Below are 17,759 nucleotides of genomic sequence, written 5' to 3'. Positions count from 1 at the left end.
GACCAGGACTTGCCCCCTCCCTCCCCTTCAATCATCACATCAGGCTCCAGTCCTGTCCCTCCTGCCCCTTCTCTTTGCCCAGTTCTGCTCCCCCTCTCCCACAGCACTGGCTCAAGGCCTCAGCGACCCTTACCTGGACCCTCACCCCAGCCTCCTCCCTGGCCTCCCAGCTTCTAGTCTTACACCCTATGGTTCATCTCACAAACAGCCCCAGAGCCCATCCCTCCCCTGCCCACAGGCCTCCTGTGACTCCCCAGTGCCCTGAGTCAGAGTCCTAGCCCAAACCTGGTACTCGAGGCCCTACATGGTCCAGCCTGTTCTGTCTCTGGCCTCATCTCTCATCACCATCCACCTGTGGTGATACCCTACACCCTACCTCACTCACCAAAGCCCCTGTCCCTCCCTGAACTTGAACATGTGTTCCCACTTTGGGTCTTCGCATATGTTGTTCCCTCTGCCTGGAACACCCTTCCCTGCTTTGTCTGCCTGGCAAATCCCTTTCATGTTCCTCAAGGATACAGGTCTCCTCTTCCAGGAGGCCTTCCCTGACTTCCAGGCTGAGTGACCTGCCCCTTCTTGGTGCTTTCACGGCTGCTTGCTTGAGCTACTATTACTGCACTGGTTCATGCGGCAGTGAGACTGTGGGCCCTAGAGCCAGACTCTCTGAGTTCGAATCTGAGCTCTGCCACTGACAGGCCATGTGACTGTGGGCAAGTGACTTAAGCTCTGGGTGCTTATATGTAAAGTGGGACACTAATAGTACCCACTTCACTGAGTTTCTCATGAGGACTAAGAGAACTCTGGACTCTTGAGACTCAAGTGGGTTTCCATGGTTGAGATCATCTCCCATATGTCTTTGAAGTTCACATCAGTAGAGAAAAGCACATTCACGTGACTCTTGCAGAGAGGATGACTCAGAAGCCCACATGTGATCTCTCTAGCCTTTGCGTGCTAAGTCACTTCAGTTATGTCCGACTCTTTGCAACCCCATGGACTCTAGCCTACCTGGCTCCTGTAGGAGAATCCATGGGATTCTCCAGGAAAGAATACTGGCATGGATTGCTGTGCCCTCCTCCAGGGGATCTTCCCGGCCCAGGGGTCAAACCCATGTCTCTAAGGTCTCCTGCATTAGCAGGCAGGTTCTTTACCACTAGCGCCACCTGGGAAGCCCTTTACCCATACACATATTTGTTATATACTTTGCTGTAGAAACTTTAACTGGGCGTTCAACTTGTTGAGTCATGTAAATCCTTCCAGAAAAATCACCAAATGGGTGGATGGTGGTGGGATCACCTCCAGAGATATAACAACTAAATGCAGTGTGGGATTTTGAAAATAATCATGATGTCATTGGATTAGGCGTTGGTTTCTTAGATATGACATCAAAGGAACAAGCAGCGAAAGAAAAAATAAATCAGATGACATCAAAATTTAAATTTTTTTGCTTCAAAGACACTGCAAAGAAAAGGCAACCCACAGAACACAAGACAAATTTTGTAAATTATATGTCTGGCAAGCAGCTGATAATTCATACAACTCAATAATAAAAAGACAATCTCGTTAAAAATAGGATGGCTTCCCTGGTGGTCCAGTGGCTAAGACACCACACTCCCAGTGCATGGGCTAGCTTCCCTCCTTGATCAGGAAACTAGATCTCACGTGCCACAACTAAGAGTTTGCATGCTGCAGTTAAAGATCCTGAGCGCTGCAGCTAAGACCCGGTGCAGCCAAATAAATAAATACAAGGAAAAAAGTGGGCCAAGGATCTCAATAGCCATTTTCTTCAAAGACACACAAATGCTCAACAAACACATGAAAAGATGCTCTAACATTAGCCTATGTGTGTGCATGCTAAGTTGCTTCAGCCCACGTCTGACTCTTTGCAACTCTATGGACTGTAGCCCAGCAGTCTCCTCTGTCCATGGGATTCTCCAGGCAAGGGTACTGGAGTGGGTTGCTGTGCCCTCCTCCAGGGAATCTTCCCAATCCAGGGATCAAACCTGTGTCTCTTACATCTCTTGCATTGGCAGGTGTGTTCTTTACCACTGGCACCACCTGAGAAGCCCAACATTAGCATATACCTGCTACACAACCAGCCATGGTGAGGTCCACAAACCAGGCGCCAGGTGGACATCATGAATCCTCCACGTACAGTGAACAGTGCTGACAGCCTAGCACATCTTGACCCATGGTTTCGAGCACACCAAATTTTGAAAGGTATTTTTTACCTTTCGAAAAAGATAATTAATTTATAGCTATGTAAAACATCCCAGGAGTTCAGTGCTCAGAGCTTAGCCAAGTGTCGTTGCCATGGTTACAGAGATAAACAAAAACTGAGTACAGTGGACCTTCTGTGTTAACTCTTTACAGCAATGGTATGAGAATGCTCCTACCATCCTCATTTGCCAGCACTGAATATTTTTTAATATTTTCCAATCTAAAAAGTATCAAATGGCATCTGAGTAACTTGACTTTTTCGTAGAAGGCAATGGCAACCCACTCCAGTACTCTTGCCTGGAAAATCCCATGGACGGACGAGCCTGGTAGGCTGTAGTCCATGGGGTCGCTAAGAGTCGGACACAACCGAGCGACTTCACTTTCACTTTTCACTTTCACGCATTGGAGAAGGAAATGGCAACCCACTCCAGTGTTCTTGCCTGGAGAATCCCAGGGACGGCGGAGCCTGGTGGGCTGCTGTCTATGGGGTCGCACAGAGTCAGACACGACTAAAGTGACTTACCAGCAGCAGCAGCAGCAGCAGCAACTTGACTTTTTAGACTACCACTAATGTTGAGCATCTTTTTACAATATATCAGCCACTTGTTTTTCTGTAGAATGTCTGTTCACATTCCTGCTTCACTATTTCATTAGACTATTTCTCTTTTTCTTATTGATTTGTGAAAATGTGTTAAATATTATGGCTAAGAAACGACTATGCACATAAACTGCTTTGCCACTCAATTTTTTGTGTGTTTAGAGTATACTGAGTCCATCCTTCTGTGTCACAACATGAGTCTACCTCATGCCTTTTGAACTAGCAATATGAACTTGGAAGTCTTTTTGAGATTACAATGCCATATCTAAATAATCAGCTTCTTTTGTCCTGGGACAGATGAAGTTGATATTTTCCATTTCTTTCAGACTTGGAGACAAGCTCTGCAACTAATCAGGAGATGCTTCTAAAAAAGAATATTTCTGAAGAGGTGGCTTCCCCAATGGCAAAGATGGAGGGAATTTTAAGGGCAGTGCTTGGAGACGCCAAGCTGGGGGAGTCCTGGACGCGTGGCTGTCAGATGGAAGGCCAGGGCAAGCAGGAGAGGTGTTTGAGATGGTTGTTCGCTACTCCCAAGGAAGATACCCATGGGGAGAGGGGCCTTGACTGCAATGAGCTTAGGAGAAGCTTCAAGAGGACCTCAGCCTTCATCAGGAAGCAAAGGGTGCCTGGGGAAGAGAGGCCTCAGAAGTGGACCAGGTCAAGAAAGAGCCTCAAATGCCAAAGGACCCTTGTAGAGAAGAAACCATTTAACTGCATGGAATGTGGGAAAGCCTTCGTCTACTATTCTGACTGCATTCTACACCAGAGAATTCACACTGGAGAGAAGCCCTACAGGTGTAATGATTGCGGGAAGGCATTCAGCAACAGCTCATATTTCATCCAGCACCACATGATCCACACAGCAGAGAAGCCCTACACCTGGAACGAGTGTGGCAAGACCTTTACCCAGAGCTCATCACTCACCGAGCACCAGAGGATCCACACTGGAGAAAAACCCTACAAATGCAAGGAGTGCGGGAAAGCCTTCACCCAGAGTTCCTCCCTCATCAAGCACCAGCGATGCCACACAGGGAAGAAGCCCTATAAATGCCACCAGTGTGGGAAGTTCTACTCCCAGGTGTCCCACCTCACCCACCACCAGAAAATCCACACAGGACAGAAGCCCTACAAGTGCAACGAGTGTGGCAAGGCTTTCTGTCACACCTCCTCCCTGACTCAGCACCAGACAATCCACCCCGGAGAGAAACCCTACAAGTGTAACGAGTGCGGGAAGACTTTCAGCCACAACTCATCTCTGACGCAGCACCAGCGAGTTCACACTGGAGAGAAACCTTATGAGTGCCCTGAGTGTGGCAAAGCCTTCAGCCACAGTTCATCGCTGATTCAGCATCAGAGAACTCATACTGGTGAGAAGCCCTATGAGTGTCACGATTGCGGGAAGGCTTACACCCAGATCTCCCACCTCATGAGGCACCAGAGTATTCACATAGGGGAGAAACCCTATATATGTAATGAGTGTGGAAAGGCTTTTGGTCACACCTCCTCCTTTACTCAACACCAGACAATTCACACTGGTGAAAAGCCCTACAAGTGTAACAAATGTGGGAAAACCTTCAGCCAGAACTCCTCGCTTACATGCCACCAGCGAATTCACACTGGGGAGAAGCCCTATGAGTGTAAAGTTTGCAGGAAGGCATACACCCAGATCTCCCATCTCATTCAGCACCAGAGGATTCACACTGGAGAGAAACCTTATGAGTGCTGTGAGTGTGGGAAAGCCTTTAGCCGGAGCACCCATCTTATCGAGCATCAGAAGATCCACACGGGCGAGAAACCCTATAAGTGTAAGGAGTGTGAGAAAACGTTCAGTCACAGCTCATCCCTCACTCAACACCAGAGGATTCACACTGGTGAGAAGCCCTATGCCTGTAAGGAATGCGGGAAAGCCTTCAACCAGAGCATCCACCTTATTCAACACCAGAGGATTCACACTGGGGAGAAGCCCTACAAGTGTAAGAACTGTGGGAAAACGTATACCCAGATCTCACACCTCATTTAACACCAGAAAGTTCACAGGGGTGGCAAGCACTCTGCATGTAACAAATGTGGAGAGGATTTCAACTGGAGATCACACCTGGCAGAACACCAGAGACTTCATGCTATGCATGGCGTCTATGTCTGAGGTGATTTTGAAAAAGCCATTTCTTGGAGCATGCAGCTCGCTGATCAGAGAACTCATGCTGACTAGAGAGCCTGCGAGTGAAACAGATTGGTGATTCTGCTGTTGGATTCCATTCAGCCTTCATCAGCAGTTGTAACTTCCTCCCAGAGAGGAGCCCTAACACTATGTATTGAGAGAGTTGGTTCCTTTATTTTCCTAGAAGGAGGATGGCACCATTTATCACCAGCTGGGACAGCTTCTGATCATTTAGAGGGCTTCACCCTAAAACCCTGGCTTCCCCTCTATTTCTCAGCCTTTCAGTGTCTCCAGGTGGTGGTAGATATGGGGTGGTCTAAATGAGATGCATCTTCATCTGGGATCTTTAATGTCTCTCAGTTTTCTGCTGTTTCTCCCTTTCTGTTCTTATGAAGTATATGAAAACTGAAAATGTTAGTCATTCATGTCCAAGTCATCAGTCATGTCAAGAGTCAAGAGTCATGTCCAACTCTTTGCAACTTCTTGGACTATAGGCCACCAGGCTCCTCTGATGGAATTTTCCAGGCAATACTGGAGTGGGTTCCTGGGTTGGGAAGATCCCTTGGAGGAGGGCATAGCAGCCCACTCCAGTATTCTTGCTGGGAAAATCCCATGGACAGAGGAGTCTGCTGGGCTTCAGTCCATGGAGTGGCAAAGAGATACAACTGAAGTGATGAGCATGGTATGGCACGCCTAAAATATTTATTGGTATAATCACAAATATGTGATTTTATAAACAACTTTTTAACTTGATATAATGTGAATATTTTCCCATGACAATGCAAAAAAATATATATACATATTGTACAAAATTAATATATATACATGTGTATATATCTGTCATCATTTGCCATTTTTAACAGCTGCATAATATTTCATACTAGAGTTTCTTGAATTTATTCAACCAACCGCTGTTAATGGATATTTGTTTTATTTACTTTTTTTTTTAAATCACTGGACATACATTATTTAACACTTGTGCAAATTATCCCCATAAGATGAATTCCTAGAAGTAAGCTTATGGGATCACAGAATGTCCATATTTAAAATTTTGATAGTTATTGCTAAATAATCCTCAGAAAAGGATGAACCAATTTACATGACTCCTGAAAGTGTATGTGAGTGCATATTTCTTTGTTCCTCCATGTTGTTCATAAATACTCAATATTAGTCTCATTATTTTTAACATTTCTAATCTAATAAATAAAACATCCTACTGATAGGGAAATTAATGATCTTTTTATACATTTATTGATATTTTGTCTTCTTCAAATTGCTTCCTTGTGTATTTTGCCTATTTTTAATTAGGCTGCATTTTTTTTTATCAATTTATAGGAACAAGTCTATGTATTACACATATTAATTCTTTGGTATTTTGTTTGTTATTTCTCTTAGAGTTGCTTATAGTATATTTGGCTATATAGAGTTTTAAAATTTCTATGTATTCAATTCTATTTTCTTTTCTATTTCTTGGATAAACTGTCATGCTAAGAAAAACCTTCCTCAGGCCCAAGATTATGAAAAAAGTTCTCCTGTATTTTATTCTAGTACTTTTATGATTTTTAACAATTAAATTTGTATCCCTTCTGCATTTAGTATGTCTTATGGTATAAAGTTTCAATTTCTAGAAATCACTGGCACTGATTCCTTGGCTGGTGGCCCCTTCATCCTTAAAGTCAGCAGCGTGGCATCTTTAAATAACTCATCAGAATATACTCCACAACATATGGAACTTTCTCAGCACTTTCGGTCCACTCCCTTCTCAAAGACTCACCCCGCAGAATAATTGCATTTTAGGTCTAAGAGAACCTGATTTTGAATCTTGCCTTTGCCATTGTCTTGCTGACTGATCCAGTTTCTTTGTACTTAAAATGAGATAGTAAGCTATATTACGAATATGTCTGGGTTTCAGGTAACAGAAAACTCAAAACTACCCAAACAAGAAAGACAGTTTAGGGCTTCCCTGGTGATTCAGTGGTTTAAAAAACAGAAATCTGCCCCTCAGTGTAGGAGAAACGAGTTTGATCCCTAGTCTGGGAAGATTCTACATGCCACAGAGCAACTAAGTCCATGTGCAGCAACTATTGAGCCTGTGCTCTAGGGCCTGGGAGTTGCAACTGCTGAAGCCCATGTGCCTTAGATCCTGTGCTCTACAACCAGAGCAGCCACTACAGTAAACCTGCACACTGCAAACAGAGAGTAATGCATGCAGCAACGAAGACCCAGCACAACCAGAAATGAAGCTGACCTACATATAGGTTTCTAAAGAGGCAGGTCAGGTGGTCTGGTATTCCCATCTCTTTCAGATTTTTCCACAGTTTATTGTGATCCACACAGTCAATAATACAAAACTGAAGCTTGTGTTACTTTTTATCTCACTCTTCATCGTAAGGGGGCTTCCCTGGAGGCTCAGACAGTAAAGAATCCTCCTGCAATTCAGGAGACCTGAATTTGACCCCTAGGTGGGGAAGATTCCCTGGAAAAGGGAATGGCTACCCTCTCCAGTATTCTTGCCTGGAGAATTCTATGGACAGAGGAGCCTGGTGGGCTACAGTCCATGGGGTTGCAGAGTTGGACACCACTGAGTGACTAACAAAAAAGTCTGAAATGCAGTACTTGGATGCAATCTCAAAAACAACAGAATGATCTCTGTTCATTTCCAAGCCAAACCATTCAATATCATGGTAATCCAAGTCTATGCCCCAACCAGTAATGCTGAAGAAGCTGAAGTTGAGCGGTTCTATGAAGACCTACAAGACCTTCTAGCACTAACATCCAAAAAAGATGTCCTTTTCATTACTGGGGACTGGAATGCAAAAGTAGGAAGTCAAGAAACACCTGGAGTAACAGGCAAATTTGGTCTTGGAGTACAGAATGAAGCAGGGCAAAGGCTAATAGAGTTTTGCCAACAGAATGCACTATGGCTCAGATCATGAACTCCTTATTGCCAAATTCAGACTTAAATTGAAGAAAGTAGGGAAAACCACTAGACCATTCAAGTATGACCTAAATCAAATCCATAATGATTATACAGTGGAAGTGAGAAATAGATTTAAGGGACTAGATCTGATAGAGTGCCTGATGAACTATGGATGGAGGTTTGTGACATTGTACAGGAGGCAGGGAGCAAGACCATCCCCAAGAAAAAGAAATGCAAAAAAGCAAAATGGCTGTTTGAGGAGGCCTTACAAATAGCTGTGAAAAGAAGAGAAGCAAAGAGCAAAGGAGAAAAGGAAAGATATACCCATCTGAATGCAGAGTTCCAAAGAATAGCAAAGAGAGATAAGAAAGCCTTCCTCAGTGATCAGTGCAAAGAAATAGAGGAAAACAATAGGATGGGAAAGACTAGAGATCTCTTCAAGAAAATTAGAAATACCAAGGGAACATTTCATGCAAAGATGGGCTCAATAAAGGGCAAAAATGGTATGGACCTAACAGAAGAAGATATTAAGAAGAGATAGCAAGAATACACAGAAGAACTGTATAAAAAAGATCTTCATGACCCAGATAATCATGATGGTGTGCTCACACACCTAGAGCCAGACATCCTGGAATATGAAGTCAAGTGGGCCTTAGGAAGCACCACTATGAACAAAGCTAGTGGGAGCAATGGAATTCCAGCTGAGCTATTTCAAATCCTAAAAGATGATGCTGTGAAAGTGCTGCACTCAATATGCCAGCAAATTTGGAAAACTCAGCAGTGGCCACAGGACTGGAAAAGGTCAGTTTTCATTCCAATCCTAAAGAAAGGCGATGTTAAAGAGTGCTCAAACTACAGTACAATTGTACTCATCTCATACATTAGCAAAGTAATGCTCAAAATTCTCCAAGCCAGGCTTCAACAGTACGTGAACTGTGAACTTCCAGATGTTCAAGCTGGATTTAGAAAAGGCAGAGGAACCAGAGATCAAATTGCCAACATCCATTGGATCATAGAAAAAGCAAGGGAGTTCCAGAAAAACATCCATTTCTCCTTTATTGACTACGCCAAAGCCTTTGACTGTGTGGATCTCAATAAACTGTGGAAAATTCTTAAACAGATGGGAGTACCAGACCACCTGACCTGCCTCTTGAGAAATCTGTATGCAGGTTAGGAAGCAACAGTTAGAACTGGACATGGAACAACAGACTGGTTCCAAACTGGGAAAGGAGTACATCAAGGCTGTATATTGTCACCCTGCTTATTTAACTTATATATATGCAGAGTGCATAATGAGAAACGCTGGGCTGGAAGAAGCACAAGCTGGAATCAAGATTGCTGGGAGAAATATCAATAATCTCAGATATGCTGATGACACCACCGTTATGGCAGAAAATGAAGAACTTGAGGCTCTTGATGAAAGTGAAAGAGGAGAGTGACAAAGTTGGCTTAAAGCTCAACATTCAGAAAACGAAGATCATGGCATCTGGTCCCATCACTTCATGGGAAATAGATGGAGAAACAGTGAAAACAGTGACAGACTTTATTTGAGGGGGCTCCAAAATCCCTGTAGATGGTGATTGCAGCCCTGAAATTAAAAGACGCTTACTCCTTGGGAGAAAAGTTATGCCCAACCTAGACAGCATATTAAAAAGCAGAGACATTACTTTACCCCTAAAGGTCCATCTAGTCAAGGCTATTGTTTTTCCAATAGTCATGTATGGATATGAGAGTTGGACTTCAAAGAAAGCTGAGCACCAAAGAATTGATGCTTTTGAACTGTGGTATTGGAGAAGACTCTTGAGAGTCCCTTGGACTGCAGAGATCTAACCAGTCCATCCTAAAGGAAATCAGTCCTGAATATTCATTGGAAGGACAGATGTTGAAACTGAAACTCCAATATTTTGGCCACCTGATGCGAAGAGCTGACTCATTGGGAAAGACCCTGATGCTGGGAAAGATTGAAGGCAGGAGAAGGGGACGACAGAGGATGAGATGGTTGGATGGCATCACTGACTCAGTGGACATGAGTTTGCGTAACTTGAGTAACTCATGTTACTCCGGGAGTTGCTGATGGACAGAGAAGCCTGGTGTGCTGCAGTCCATGGGGTCGCAAGGAGTCGGACCCGACTGAGTGACTGAACTGAACTGAGTGACTAACGCTTTCACTTTGTCATACCAGGTGTAAATAATCTCTCAGGAATGGAATGGCCCAAGCCTTGTGATGCTATTTTCCTGGTGAGTTTATCAGTTCTTTTCTGTTTCTCTGTAACAGCTGATATTTACCAAACAAGGATGTTTTCTGACTCAGCAGGGATTTGCTTTTATATAGCTTCTGATACAAAGGGAACAATTCGTTTCTATCTTGTTGGGACTTTCTTTACCAACAGAGAGGTAAGTCTACCCATAAGTTTCAAAACCAAGCAATTAAATGCTGTAAGCCCCCCTCCTCCAAAAAAAGGAAATCTTCATGTAATAATTGCTTTTTTTTTTTTAACTGCACCACGCAGCTTTTGAGATCTTAGTTCCTCAACCTGGATTGAACCCTGGGACCAGGGCAGTGTTAGTGCCATGTCCTAACCACTCAACCACCAGGGAATTGACTTTTTTTTTCCTTAGTTATAGCCATCCTAGTGGGTAGCATCTCATTGTGGTTTGGATGTGCATCTTGCTAATGATGTTCAACATCTTTCATGTGCTTCTTGGCCATTTGTGCATCTTCTTTGAGGAAATCTATATTCAGATCCTTTGCCCATTACTAAGTGGGCATTTTGTAAAATTGCCTTTTTCCCCAGCTCCTTGAAACCACTGTTTCCATTAATAGGTATGATTTTCCCAGACCAGTAACTTCTCAGTGTTAGGTATCCACATGCCACCTCCTTGGTTTATGCAGAATGGCTAACTTCCATCCTCCTAAGATGCCACTGCCTGTCTGAAGATTCTACTAATTTCAGTCTATGTCCTTAAAAACTTTCAACCACAACTATGATTGAATGATCAGTATCACTTGCCATGAATGGAAATTTGCACATTTTCAATGGACAGCAATGCCCACCCAAAGGGCAGAGTTTGGAGTCCTGGAGTGAGGCGGTGTCAAAGGTACTTTCAGCCACTTAAGGTGGATAGAGCAGATACAGCCCCACCCCCGCCAGCCCACAGTGAACGTGAAGCACTAGTGAGGGGAATGAACAGTTGCTGTGATCTGACACACAGTGATCAGATCTGGCAACTGGACTGCCATAGCATAATCTAGTTTATCCATTGGCAGGATGCAAGGCTTTAGCTGAATGGTCCCCAACCTCAGTGATACACTGCCATCAAATTTTTTAGCTGCAGATGTGTGCCATACATTTTCCTTCAGATCAGCTTAAAAAAAAAAAAAAAACTTAAAATTGATTTATTTTTCAAGAGGACTTACTACCTTTCCAGGAGTGGGAAACTGGTATCTCTCATCAGTAGAGGATAAAGGGGGAGAAGGAAAGTAAAATAAGTACCAGGAGAGCAAAATAATGTTAAATTCTAGCAACAACTCTTGCCTGAGCCCAACTGTATCTTTGTAACTAGAAAATAAACAACATGCAGTCCACACTTCCTCCTTGATTAGGCAGAACTAATGAGGATGGAAAATTGCTGGTTGATGATGTGCTGACGAACAACTGAAAATGAGTGGCTCCCTAGTTGTCCTTGACCCTCCCGGGCTTTGGAAAAACAGAATTAACCATCTCATCATGGGATGGTTTTCACCATCAGGAGCCCTCCCCTCCCAGAACTGTGAGCACTCGACAGTTAGTGACTGTACATGCCCAGCCCCTGGCTGGGTGTGTGGCACTGAGCTGAGAAAAGCAATCAACCCTTAGAAATTAAAAAACTTTTAATCAGAGAACAAACACTCAAACATGAGGGTAGGCGTTTCTACCCTGGTCCACAGAACACAGATCATTAGTTACACAGATACCACAAACACACACACACACACACACAAATGGCTGCCAACTTTCCACAGGGCCTCTGACTTCTACCTTTGGTGTCAAAACTCTTGCTTGAATACACTTAGCAATTTGAGTTCCCACCCCTACCCCACCCCTTGGGTATATATCAGGCCCCTTGCTCAGATACAAATAAGGCAGAAGTTGGGCGTTTTCAGCCATTTGAAAACCAGTACACTCCCCACTGTGGTGTGGTCAGCTGATAAGTTCCCATTTTCAACAAACCAACTGGTGCAACTCAAGGTGCAAGGTTTTAAATATCCCAGGGGCCCAGAGCATAGACTCTTGAACATTTTTTAGCACCAAAAATAAATACATTTATATTTTAAAAAAAAGAAACAAAAATATGAAAGAATATTAAAAGTGCCAGAGTCCAGTATCTTTGTAAGATTGTTTGTGCTTCAGGAAACAGGTGACTGGATCATGTAGCAAGTGGAACACAAAAGCTCAGAGCTGAGGAGGTGCCATCAAAAGAGCTGGTCATGTGGTTCCCTGAAGTGAGACTCAGTTGTAGAACAGGCCTGGCCATGGTGAGCAGTGAATGCAAGGGCTCTAACTCCAAGGAATCACCTGGCAACGAATAGCACTCCTCTATGAAATGAGGCCATTCATTTCCCTGATTCCAGAAGCTTCAAGGCAAGGGCAGCACTTTAAAGTACTGGTGTTCCCCAACTTGGAGCCTATAGTAAAGTGCTTGTGAGTGGCCAGGTTGGACAAATGATGGAGGAGGAACATTCCAGAAGTCATTTCTGTGCATCACTATTTTTGCACCAAGCACATCTTCTGCATAGATCGTGTGAACCATGTGGAGACAATGATAATCCACTGCAGCTTTCATAACTGAATCCAGCTGTTTACAGCTTTAACTTTCATGATAAATTTGGTCTCGTCATTTAACCAACCATTTGAAATGGGAGACTATGGGAAGGGGTAGCATGTGGATGTGGGAGGGATCCTTTTGAGTGAGAGGTTTGGGAAACTAGGAGTGGAAAGTTCTTTCTGTGAGATGTTAGATGTTACAGATTCTTCTTGGCTTTTTGTGGGTTAGTTAAGAAAGTACTAGGACAGGCCTGAGATGAAGGGAAGGAAAAGGCTAGACTTTTTTTTCGTTTCAATAAAGAACAAAGTGCTGATATTTTGCAAACAATTAAACCAAGGGTATACTGAAGGAAAACTTTGAAAATTAAAGCCATGAGTAATATTAGTAACAGTAACTGCAATTGAATACAAATAGAGGGTTACTGAATCATCTCTTTGTTTTAATGTAAAAGAGTGTATTTGTTATATCTGATGCGTATTTGTAGCTCACACTTGGTGAGTACTCACTATCTGATAGGTACTTGGTTCTAAGTGTTTTGCATCTATTTATGTTCACAGTAGTCTTTTGAGGTAGTAACTAGGATTGTGCCCATCTTACAGATGAGGATACTGAATCCCTGAGAGGTTCCATGACTCTCTGTAGATCACCTGGCAGATGGCAGAACTGGGGTTGAAGTCAGTAAACAGGGTCCAGTCTATCTGACTTCCAAAGCTCCAGTTTTCATTGTTTTAATGAAACGTGTGTAAATTTTCTAATCAATCTTTATTACCAGAGAGATTAATTACTCACGGCAGGGAGGGGCTTACACTGGGATGGTTTCAACTCTGGGCCTCGGAGGAACATTCTCAGATGTCTGGGAGCCTGCTGCTACCCAGGGGTCATGGGGAGGATTGCTACCTGCTACTTTGGAGTGTGAACTCACTGCTGTCGGCTGAGACCTGAGCAGCAGCACAAGGCTTTCTGACAATGTTGACACTGATATGATTTCTCCTGGGTGTGAATTCTCTGGTGCTGACTGAGATGGGCCCTAAGGCGAAAGGCTCTCCCACACACACCACAAGCATAAGGCTTCTCCCCTGTGTGAGTTGTCTCATGCTGCATCAGATTTGTTTTCTGCGCAAAGGCTTTCCCACATTTAGCACACACATAAAGCTTCTCCCTGGTATGAACTCTCTGATGCTTAGAAAGGCATGAGCCCTGCTGGAAGGCTTCCCCGCACTCCTGACAAACGTAAGGCTTCTCTCCAGTATGAATCCTCTGGTGTTGGATGAGCGGAGTGCCCCGAATGAAAGCTTTCCCACCACTGTCACATTTATAAGACTTTTCACCTTTGTGAATTCTCTGATGCTTAGAGAAGCACGAGCTCTGGCTGAAGGTTTTCCCACATTCCTGACAAATATAAGGCTTTTCTCCGGTGTGAACTCTCTAGTGGTAAACGAGCTGAGCACGCAGGCTGAAGGTTCTCCCACAGTCACCACACATATAGGGCTTCTCATCTGTGTAAACTCCCTGGTGCTTAGAAAGGCATGAGCTCTCCTGGATAATTTCCCCACATTCATTCTGCTCAAAGGGCCTCTTTCCGGCCTGAGTTCCCTGATGCTGAATAAGGTGGTTACTGTGGGCCAAGACTTTGTCACACTTGTTAGGTATCAAGGGCTTCTTTGTAGTGTGGATTAACTGATGTTCTAAGAGACATGCACTTTGGCTGAAGATCCTTCCACATTTGTTACATTTAAAGGGGTGCTCGATCCCGTGGAGGGACTGATGTTTGATGAGGGAGGTCCTGTAGATAAAGGCCTTCCCACAGTCCCCACATCTGTATGATCTCAATCTAGAGTGGATCTTCTGGTGCCGGATGAGATGTGAACTTTGCCCAAAGGCTTTCCCACAGTGGTTACACTCAAAGGGCTTCACCCTGGCGTGAATCAACTTGTGCTGAGTCAGGTATTTTCTGCAGTGGAAGGTTTTCTCGCATTTGTTACACTTAAAGCGCTTCCCACAGATCCTTGGATGCTCTCTGTGCTCGGGTTTCTCATATAAGATCTCCTGGCTCTCACTGAGTCCTTTTTCTCTATTGTGAATGCTCTGGTGGCAAGTTAGGGTTGAGCAGCAAACAAGTTGCTCACCACACTCCTGACATTCGTTAGGGGGTTTCCACAGCATGGATTTTCTGGTGCTGAACAAGGTGTTCATTGTGGCTGAAGGTCTTCTTGCATTTGGCACAGCTGTAGAGCTTTTCTGTAGCGTGCATGGACAGGTGTCGAATCAGGTGGGAGGGCCGGCTGAAACTCTTGACACATTTGTGACATTTGTGGGGCCTGTAACCCGTGTGAACCCTCTGGTGTTCACTAAGGTGACTGTTCCGGTAAAAGGCTTTCCCACATTCGTTGCATTTGTAATTCTTCTCTCCACTGTGAACCCTCTGGTGGATCTTTAGGGCCACGCTATGGCTAAAGGTTTTCTCACACTCATCACACTTACAAGGCTTCTCTGCAGTGTGAACAGACTGCTGTTGGACAAGAAAGGAGCTCTGCTTGCAGGCCTTCCCACACTCCTGATCCTCAGGGATCATTTTTGCAGCATGAATTTTCTGATGTTGGAGGAGGTATCTGTTGGAGTTGAAGGTTGCTTTGCATTTGGCACATTCATAGCATTTCTGAGTATGGGTCTTCTGATGCACAGAGAGATGAAAGGTTTGGCCAGAACTCTGGCCACATTCTTTACAATTGTAGGTTTTACCTGGGGGTGGTTTATGGCACTCAAAAGGCTGTGAGTTGTGATCTGCTGGACAGTCACCATCTTGACTCTCCCATGGTTCTTCTTCAGTGTGAACTTTCTGATGACACAGAAGGTGTGTATTCTCACTAAAAGTTTCCCCGAACTTGTTATACACATAGGATTTGTAGCCTGTGTGAGTCACTGGTTGCATGGAAAGGCAGGAACGCTGGTTGACATCTTTCTCATACTCTTGAAGCACTGTGGGATGCTGCTCCCTGTTGTGAAGAATCCAGTGCTGGATCATATGGTAACTCTGGCTGAAGCTCTTCCCACACTCACTGCACTCATATGGTTTCTCCCCTCCCTGGATGGTATCCTGCTGGCTGTGGTCTGAGTAGCACCCAAAGTCATTCCCACATTCCTGAGACTTAGCTGGTGCCAGGCTCTTTTCAGGGAGATCAAGTGTCATGGAACCCCCTCCTGGGGAAAGGTGGGACTCAGGACTGAGGTCTGTCTTGAGTTCATGGCTCTTGAATTTGTGGCTTTTGCATTCTGTGGGACTTTCCAGACTGATAATATCAGACCTCAGAAGACTTTCTGAATCTCCTAGCAAACTATCTAACCAGGTTTGGCTTATGGAGGCTTCTCCCAAATGGGAGTTCCAGAGATCATCCTTGGAAAAAGTCTCAGTAATCTCTTGGAAGAGTCCTTCTTCCAAGAAGTCCTGAGGCAGAGGAGAAGTCTCAGCTATGCCTGAAAGAGAGGGCAAGTGCAAATGTCTCCTGTTCCCTAGGAGTTAAAGACAGGAGCTGCAGGCTAAGAGTAAACAAGAAGGAGACCAGGTGATGCATCCTGAGTCATCTGATGCATCCTGATGTTGGCTGGGAAGAGAATGAAGGAGGCAGGGCCAGCATGGTGATCCAGTGGGTACTGGCATCACAGGAAAAAGAGCCCATTTCAAGAGGTATTAGGAGGGGGAGCTGGGGGACTTGCTTAGTGACCCAGTGGCTAAGACTCATGCTCCCAAGGCAGGGGACCCCAGTTCAATCCCTGACCAAGGAACTAGATTCCATGTGCTACAACGGAGACCTTGACATAACTAAGACCCAGCACAGCCTAATAGACATTTTTAAAAAAGGGGGGGTGGGTGTGGTGCTGGGCAGCCATGGAGGTTCCAGAGGGATACTTGCCATCATCAGCCCCATCAGCTAAGGCATACTTCCTAGAGAAGTGCACTCGGGGAAAAGAGGTATAAATGATGACAACATAATACCATGTCACCACAGGAGGACTTATTTGGATGTGGCTACACAAGCTTGGAGTCAGCCTGGATGTCAAGGTGGCAGAAAGGGAAATGCATGGTGCCTAGGTCCATGTGAAACACCTGTGTGCTCAACAGGAAGCTACAGAAGGTCCACGCTCACGAGAGGTGAACCAAAAAGAGTTGCCTGCTGACAGCTAGGGTGCAGGCTGAGACTGAGCCATGCAGCCCCCACACCATGGCCTCTGGTTCAGGGGCCCTTCTCCTCATGTGAACCATCAGTCTAACAATGAGAAAAGCTGCTGGCACCCCAGAGAGGGTCCCTGACTCTCCCTTCAGGGATGTCTCAACCAGCACACCCGGGAATCCTGACTGCCTGACTGATCCCCCAGAGAAACTGTGGCCTGGGAGAGGGCAGAGTGAATGCTCTTAGCTGTGTTTAGGCCCAGGCTTGAGTCACTGACAGACAGGCCATCTGCTGGGCCAGAAGGAAGGATGGGCCTGCGTGAAGGCAGGTGAAATAGGCAGACCGGGAGGTCCACAGTGCTCAAGGGGCACAAGACAGAAAGGAGGAGAGACTAACTCAGAGAATGGAAGGCTGAGCCCTGCTGAGTCTGGAAGGATGCAGAGGGGACAGAGGAAGGGCACCGAAACAGCCATGTGCTGAACACAGAGGTACACGGAGAAAAGGTATGCAGGGCGAGGCTCCCCAGCCTGAAGCCAGCGCATGGCAGAGTGAAGCCGAGAGGCAGGGGGTGGAGATGTGTCAGCAGACCTAGTGGGCGGGATGGAGGTCCTAAAGACAGAGAGCCTACAAAGGACCACACCCCGTGAGCTCCCTCCACCCTCCCCTGGGGGGGCCTGGCTGCCCACTCACCAGTGTCTGTTGACTCTGGGCTTTCTTTCACCAGGGCCTCCAGCTTTTCCCCACCATCTGGATGGAAGGTCAGGTTGGGTCCAGGGGGGTCTGTAAGGAGAGAAAGGCACTGTCACCAACCAGATGACATCAGGATGGGGGGCCATCGGGCTGCTGAGCAGGAACTTCCTGGGTGTCCTGATGATTATTCAGCACCTGATCCAG

At 45.2% G+C, this 17,759-nt stretch overlaps 3 protein-coding genes across 3 annotated transcripts in view; 1 reads left to right on the top strand and 2 right to left on the bottom strand.

Annotated features, from left to right (window-relative positions):
- LOC104995680 (zinc finger protein 883) overlaps positions 1 to 6,744 on the top strand; it is a 9,639-nt gene extending 2,895 nt beyond the window's left edge. Inside the window, exons 4-5 of the mRNA XM_010849643.1 lie at positions 3,142 to 3,604; positions 3,689 to 6,744. Coding sequence (XP_010847945.1) covers positions 3,142 to 3,604; positions 3,689 to 4,835 — 1,610 coding nt within the window. The 3' untranslated portion in view covers positions 4,836 to 6,744. The remainder of the gene's footprint in view (positions 1 to 3,141; positions 3,605 to 3,688) is intronic.
- Positions 6,745 to 12,517: 5,773 nt separating this feature from the next.
- The window catches only part of ZNF473 (zinc finger protein 473), a 17,001-nt gene continuing 11,759 nt past the window's right edge, over positions 12,518 to 17,759 (bottom strand). The window contains 3 exon segments of the mRNA XM_010849721.1: positions 12,518 to 14,847; positions 14,849 to 16,170; positions 17,556 to 17,645. Coding sequence (XP_010848023.1) covers positions 14,125 to 14,847; positions 14,849 to 16,170; positions 17,556 to 17,645 — 2,135 coding nt within the window. The 3' untranslated portion in view covers positions 12,518 to 14,124.
- LOC104995743 (zinc finger protein 473-like) lies at positions 13,600 to 14,121 on the bottom strand (the record flags this gene model as incomplete). The annotated part of the gene is given in 1 exon segment (XM_010849723.1): positions 13,600 to 14,121. A coding segment is annotated over 1 exon segment (522 nt), but the record flags the coding sequence as incomplete, so codon positions are not given.

This window comes from Bison bison, unplaced genomic scaffold (assembly GCF_000754665.1).
Source record: "Bison bison bison isolate TAMUID 2011002044 unplaced genomic scaffold, Bison_UMD1.0 scf7180017864285, whole genome shotgun sequence".
Lineage (NCBI taxonomy): Eukaryota > Metazoa > Chordata > Mammalia > Artiodactyla > Bovidae > Bison > Bison bison.
The sequence above is the reverse complement of the archived record's forward strand: the minus strand, read 5'-3'. Positions and strand labels throughout refer to the sequence as shown.